Raw genomic sequence first — 7,149 nt, 5'->3', positions numbered from 1 at the left:
AAAGAATCGCTCTGACGCTCACAGCCGCACTCGTACTTACGGAAAAGGTGCGCATCACAAACAAGGCTGATCAGAGATGGAAAAATCGATAAAAATAGGTTTATTGCAAATCATGTTTTAGCAAAGCAGCCTGAAAGAGCATGCGTGCATATAATCTACATACCTAATTTTGCCCTGGATGACGTTTCTTCCATTTTCCCAATCCGTTTCACGTTGCTTTTCCTATAGGGGCAGGTGTAAGTAATTTCGATAGCACATCCGCAGAGCTCGTGCATCGGATCTGGAAGAATGTCAGGTCCTTCTTTTCTGCCTGTTCTCTGGATGCGAACCTGAGTCCATTCGCGCGGACGCCGTCTATCCATTGACTCCTGGCATGGCCCGCACCCAGAACGGGATTCCCCTGTTTTTGGCCAAATTATGGCGGATGGTGAACGATCCAGCGACGGATAATCTGATCAGCTGGAGCGCCGTAGGTTCTCCGCAGCTCAGCTGAATCTTCGTTGTTGCATCACTTTTGGTATATGTTGAATGTTAATTACTTAATAGGATGGTAATTCCTTCATCGTTCCCGATCGAGACAGTTTCGCCCGTAAACTCCTCCCGCAGTACTACAAACACAACAAATGGAACTCCTTTGTGCGCGTACTGAATATGTGTAAGTGGGACATGTTTCGGTCTGCTGCAGATGATGTGGCTTTTTCAACTATTTATCGTCATTAATTTAACTCTGTGTAGATGGATTTCGCAAGGAGATCAGCGTGGAGTCCAGCGGTCTGCAGAGTGGTCGGGATGATGAGGAGTACAAGCATCCCTGCTTCCGACGCGATAGCGAACATTTACTCGCCAGTATTAAGCGAACGGTACATTACCACGCTTTGATTTGTATTTATGTACCAACTTATTAGATGACTTCAGCAACTACTCTGTAGGTGCTAGTCGCTGCGATTCGGCAGAGAAATATTCGCATTCGTGTAAAGTGTATGTTCGCTAAAATAATAGCAGAAAATGCAGTGCTGGATTTACGATATCCAGTATTGTTTACTGCAGATAATTCAGCATGAATATGAATTTCATTAAATAAATTATACAACCTTATCCTTGAAATTAGACAGATTAAATGCGATGGCTTGTTGTAATACGTGCTCAGATTCTTCGAGTTTTTTCAGGCAGATGACACTGCTCGAAAACTTTTTCAGATGTCGAATCTGAGCCATAAATTAAATAATTAATTATCTAAACCCATAATTAACCGGTTGGCAGCTTTACAAACTTATTTTGCATAATAAATAGTGTATAAATACTGCAACGACTTTTCTCTGAATAATTATCGTCGTGTTAGTTAATTGTTAATAGAGATAATGGAGATAGTTCTGACGGTCTCATGCTAACTTCCTTCGAGCGGAGTATTATCGGTGGATGAAGCGGTGGGCAGGAGCAGTATTGAATTTGCCTATGTTGCAGCATTCTAGCGGTCAGAATGCCGGGCGCCTGGCCGGTGTGGCAAGTTCCATGGCGCTGGAGAACGGCTTGCCGGCCAACTCTCTGCAGGCCATCCGGGCGGGAAGTGCGGTGGCCGGTGTGCAAGAGGAGCAGGTCAGTCGGGTGTTGAACGATGTGCGGACACTGCGCAGTAAGCAAGAGTCCACGGACGCCAAACTGGACAGTCTCAAGCGGGACAACGAGCGCTTATGGACGGAGATGCAGGATCTGCGAGCCAAACACCAACACCAGCAGAATGTCGTTAACAAGGTCGGTCAACATCCTAAACACTGGCTGTCTCCCAGTGTCATTATTGTGGATCCTTTGCGTTTCCCAGGATTTCCCTTCATGAAATTTATTTGTCAAACATTTGTTGTGACAGTTCTTTTAATAACATGCTTGTTGTAATTGCTCTGCAGCTGATCCAGTTCTTCGTGACGCTTCTGCAAAACACAGGCAATCTGGCCAGCACTCTGCGGGCCCCGGCGCCCCAGTTAGCCATCCAGAGTCTGACGGCGGAGACTCAGAATCCGCCGACGAAACGGCGTCGCCTCGCCAGCGACAGTAATGCCACCATCCCGGTAGGCTTTAGTTTAGTGTCTTAATTACAGTGTATTTGGTCCGCTGCAGCGTCGTGGTTGCAGGTGGAGAACGGTGATCACCCGACCGGCAGTGAGGACTACGAAGGGCCCATCATTCGCGATGTAACCGACGCATGGACTGCAGCCTACAATCAGCAGACGCCGGTGCAGGTTGACTGGGATCGTCTGCTAACCAGTAAGTGATGTCCCCTTTAATCGGAAAATACATTATCGTTGGCACTGCAGTTGTTGCGATTAGCGTGGGATTAACTTGATGTGTGTGGCTGCGAAAGCTAATTTTGCAGTGGACAGTTACTTTGGGAATTTAAAATTAATATGTTCTCAATGAATTTGGTGACATTGAAGTTCCAGTTTTGCGCATGAAGTCGTAATGCTTTTCAAAGAATAACATTCTTCCGCTGATTGGTGAAGGTGCAGAATGTGGAATTGGATTAATTAAAAAACTAACATTTTACATTTATATAATTAATTGAGAGTGAATATGGTGAGCGATATTGCTACGATATTCGATAAATTGTGTGTCCGTAGATCATGTGTCCTTTAATGAGTGGTTACCTGTGTTTGTCTGTAGATGTGGGAAACGGGCAGATCCTCAACGGTCTGCGTAACGCCGCCAACGCATCAACTAGCGCTCTGCAGCCAGGAGAGCAGCAGCCTCTCTTGGCAGGTATTGCAGCCCATCCTGTTCTGCAGCCGTCGCGTCAGGTCACCTCCAGCCCGGCCGTGAATCTCCTGGGCAGTGTCGCCGCCCCCGTGGGTGGTGGCCTGACTGCTACCCCTACTTTGAGTGAGAAGAGTCTTTCCCCACCGCTAATCAGCTCGATACTCCCTGTCTCCGCCCCTCATCACGCACCCCACGACAATAACGCGGCAGTCTTGCACATGCTTCTCTCTAACCTGCTCAAGTCACTCCCTGGTCCCGTCCACGACAGCTCTGCTCTTGCAGGTGCCGTCCAGCCGGTCGTTAACACCAACACTGCCGCCGGGCAGCCGGTGATCTTGGCCACACTACCCACAGCGCCCCTCGTCGTGCCCAGTAATCAGCAGATGGCGGTGCAGCCGCGCAATCAAGCGGGACCACTGGTGTTGCCCCCTAATACAACGGTACTGTCGCTTCCTTTGGGGTCGCTCTTGCAGTTGGTGCAACAGCAGCAGCAGCAACAACAACCCCCAGCGCCCGTCGCGACGGCGCCGGGGCTGGTTAGCGTGGGGGTGCCGACGCAGCGCCCGGAATATACCATCCAGTATCCGGATAGTCCCATGTCGGCGCCCTCACCTGCTCCTTCCATTACCATGACAAATGTTGGGAGCGGCGGACAGCTGCTGCCGGGATATGGAGCATCCACTAGTGCCACGGCACCTATTCAAAGGTCGGCCCGGTGATGCGCTCGTCTAACCATATAATTTTACTTCTAATACTCTGTAATCAGTACTAAATTTGCATACCATGTCTAAATTGAATAATAGTTTATAAGAATGTTTTTCTAGAATTGTGCAGTCGTTTTGCGCTAACGACGCTGTAGCAATTACGAATTCGTAGTATTGAGCATGCTTGTAGGGTTAATAATAGCGTGATGATGGTTGTGCTATCGCTATGTGTAAATTATACCGAGAGTTTTAACTAAACATTGGAATGACTGAATGAGTAATACGTATCACACTGCTGTTCGTTACCTGTTTATCTTATCGTAAATTTTGAGTCGAATATGCCTCGTATGAATGACTGAAAATAACAGCATTAATTTCACAGTTCGGAAATGGCCCAGCAGATTGATACGGTGCAGTCCGGCCTGGATTCTATCCGTGATACCCTGGCCAGTCCCGGTTTCACACAGCTGATGGATCTTGACCAGCTACTGCAGCTCTTTTCCGAACCGGAACCAGAATCAAACACGGTTACTATACCGGGACATAACGAAGGCCTTCAAGGTACAGTGTTTTCACTGTTATTACGATCGGAGGGTTGTGCATCATCACATTTCACGAAGTTTTTTGTTGCAATTACCACGTCTTGTTTGAGTAGACATTACTCGATTGAACAGACATTACTCATGTGATAATAAACAAGAAAAAAAGACACTTATCTTCTCTAACTAATTCTTCAATGCTATTTCTGTTACAATGTGCTTGAGACTTTTTTTGGAGCTTACATTGCAGCATGGCCGGTGCTTGACGTTTCTTGAATTTCTTGTTACAGGGGTCCATGATGGTGAACTGCTGGAGACGCACCCAGAAGATCTTTTGGGTGACTACGCCTTTCCCTCGGGAGACATTGAGGGCGTGACCATACAAATCCCTGCTTATCAGGAGGACGGCGGCGCCACCGCCACCACGGAGATTCCCCTGGTCAGCCAGTCGCCGTTGGGCGGGAAGAGCGTGGGCGCGGCCAAACGGAAGCGCCGCAATTGATGCTCGGCAAGGGTTGTTTAAAATTTTTATATATATGTTTTGCAATTTTTTCTTTTCTCTCTCTTTCTCTTTCTTATAGTTAAACTATTTGTATGTTGACTGACTAAACGTAATAGTATTTTTAACTGCGGATCCTTCAAATGTTATGATTATCGGTTTTTGTCTTATTTTGCAATATGCGGTGTGCTGTTTTTACCGAAGCGCTAGTGATTAAAGCGAAAATATCCCACGTGAGACCGATGTAAGCTGTTGAAGTTTTTCCACATATTTTGTCCTACAGTATATCGTCGTACGAAATATTTTGACCAACCCATTCTGTACAGTTACATCCAGCACACAGCGCCATGAAAGTACAGTACTGTATTTTCAACGTCGTCCGTTCTTACATTTTTTGTCGCTCGAACAGTTACGAACAAAACCCTAACAGCACAATCGGTGCTTTCGTCGTGGCACAAAATCACAGCATGAAAATATTTTGCAGTTACTGGTTACAGTACTATATTCCACTGCGTCCATAACAGTTGACTTCTACTGTTCTAACACACATTGAGACCACTGATCCGCGGTATTACCGGGGTAATTAGAAAGGGGTATATATACTCCGGTATTACGTTGTACGAATTTTCCATTCAGAAGTGCCTTGTTTGACCTGTTGTTTTCGCCATCTTAACGATATAATAAAATATATAAAGTAAGAGACAGTAATTATAATAAGGCAAAACCCAATTTACGAAAAATTTGTTAAAAACTTTGTTTGGGTGTAATAAACAAGCAAATCTATTACTGTAGACGAAGTTACGTTTGGGGAAGTACAGTACGTCCGCTATTAGAAAATCTCAGGGGTGATTTTAAACACTACCATGGCGATCATGCGGACCGATAAGCGCTCTGGCTGCGTAGGTACATCGATATTACATGACTAATATCCGCAATTACAGTAATCCTCGCCTGACAGAAAAATCACCAATTTTATTCTGGAAACCGTTGGAAAAGAATTTTCGCCAAAAAATGGGGGAAAGAAACAGAGCAACGAAGATCAAGTGATAAATTGGCGGGGGCAGATAGTTCTGGTAGAAAACGTCAGTCAATCGGAAATTCGAATGTAATATCTGTGAAACGCCAAGGAAACACAAAAAAACGCGACAGCACTGGATCACATGTGTGCCGCGGAAAATCGCAGTCGGGAAAAACACGCACTGTAAGGCGACTGTTGCGGGAAGAGGAAAGCGGACTATTCAAACGCCATCCCATTTATAAAAACCGAAGGAATCATATAACAGCTAAGCAGAGCAGCGTGCCACAAAATGGAAAAAAAAAACAAAAATTAACCTTGCTAGAAAAAATGAAAGCAAACCCACGTGTGTGTGTTGTGTGATGGAATTCGCAGGGATCCGTCGAAATCCCCATTTAAAAAATGCTTTTTCCGGTCTCAATAGCCGACGCTCTTGAGATAATCGCCCAGCTTCTCCACCACATTACTGCACTGTCCCGGCTGGATGGCCTCGTTGTACGTGGCCAGAATGATGGCCTGCGTGGTCTTGACGATGATGGCCCCGGCGGCGCCCTTCTTGGCCCGCATCACCACCCCGTCGGCGTTGAGGAAGACGTAGCGTTCCCCGCCAATGCGCAGTCCCTCGGCCTGGAAGGGCGTCGGATCGGCGAACCCGTTGGAGATCCTGGCCAGCTCCGTCTGCGTCACCTTCCCGGCCACATCGCCGCCCTCCGCCCAAATACTCCCATCGTGCCCGGCGATCACGGCGCCCGTGCATGTTCCGGTGCCCAGCAGGTTGTTGTCTACGTAGTCCTTCCACGACATGATCAACGGTGTGGTGTGTCTCCCGGAAAATCACAGCGAACCCTGTGGCAGCACAAGTAGACAGTAATAGTCAGTGAAACACGTTAAAATACGTCTTTAGCAACGTGGTTAAGAGCCAGGACACGTACGATGTGCAGATGGATCAGGGAATGCAACGCTGGAATGGGTTTAGAAATACGCGCGTTTTTGGAGGAGGAGGATAGCCCAGACAGTGTGAAAATATTACAGTGTGTGCATGTATAACTGTTAACCAGCGGACCAAAATATGATGAGGTGGTCTGGCTTGATCATTGCACTGCTACAGCAAATTGGAATGCTGGCTGTCACTGAATGGCGCGTATGAAGCAGTGCTGGCTGATGACTCAGCGGGGCTCAGCTTTTATTCCGGTTACAGGGAATGTGATGACTATCGCATGATGAGTCTGCATGCACCACTCTGCGTACGTAGATTCTAATCGGACAGTAGTCATGGAAGCTACCGGAAGTATGTAAAAGGATGCAGAAATACGCATTTCAACAATGTACTAGTACTTACGTTAGTTATTAAATTAAATTATTTATTTTTGTGTAGACCAAAAGTGAGGAAATACGGCAAACCACAAGTTCCCAAAATGTGCTTACTTTTGTACTGATTTATGGAACGTTCTCGAAACACCGCATGATTCGTTATAAACGTTTACCTTGTGGGTGATCACGGAAAATGCGTAAACTGATCGTGATTTTGAATCAGCCGAATTCCCTGACTACTCTGTTATCTGTTGTACGGCTTGTACCGACTTGGACTGACACCGGATGTTTCCCAAAATTGTTTAGTTTTTTTAACCGCCACTGGAATGGCAGTCT

At 46.5% G+C, this 7,149-nt stretch overlaps 2 protein-coding genes across 3 annotated transcripts; one reads left to right on the top strand and one right to left on the bottom strand.

Moving 5' to 3' along the window:
- Positions 1-42: 42 nt before the first annotated feature.
- LOC129589031 (heat shock factor protein 2-like) lies at positions 43-4,713 on the top strand. 2 transcript variants are annotated; one of them, XM_055483500.1, is made up of 10 exons: positions 43-469; positions 547-655; positions 736-860; positions 1,462-1,749; positions 1,899-2,060; positions 2,124-2,256; positions 2,653-2,868; positions 3,028-3,451; positions 3,832-4,010; positions 4,279-4,713. In XM_055483500.1, the coding sequence occupies exons 1-10, from the start codon at positions 374-376 to the stop codon at positions 4,488-4,490; spliced, it is 1,944 nt and encodes a 647-aa protein (XP_055339475.1). In that variant the 5' UTR covers positions 43-373; the 3' UTR covers positions 4,491-4,713. The 2 variants fall into 2 exon arrangements, with proteins under 2 accessions (XP_055339475.1, XP_055339474.1); XM_055483499.1 differs by having other exon boundaries at positions 2,653-3,451.
- Positions 4,714-5,574: 861 nt separating this feature from the next.
- On the bottom strand, positions 5,575-6,678 carry LOC129589188 (profilin-2-like). Its single transcript, XM_055483759.1, has 2 exons — positions 6,435-6,678; positions 5,575-6,348 (listed from the first exon to the last, which is right to left on the bottom strand). The coding sequence occupies exon 2, from the start codon at positions 6,304-6,306 to the stop codon at positions 5,920-5,922; it is 387 nt and encodes a 128-aa protein (XP_055339734.1). The 5' UTR covers positions 6,307-6,348; positions 6,435-6,678; the 3' UTR covers positions 5,575-5,919.
- Positions 6,679-7,149: the final 471 nt, after the last annotated feature.

The sequence above is a fragment of the Paramacrobiotus metropolitanus genome, unplaced genomic scaffold (assembly GCF_019649055.1).
Source record: "Paramacrobiotus metropolitanus isolate TYO unplaced genomic scaffold, Prichtersi_v1.0 Parri_scaffold0000033, whole genome shotgun sequence".
Lineage (NCBI taxonomy): Eukaryota > Metazoa > Tardigrada > Eutardigrada > Parachela > Macrobiotidae > Paramacrobiotus > Paramacrobiotus metropolitanus.
Note: the sequence above shows the minus strand (reverse complement) of the source record. Positions and strands in the feature narration are given on the sequence as shown.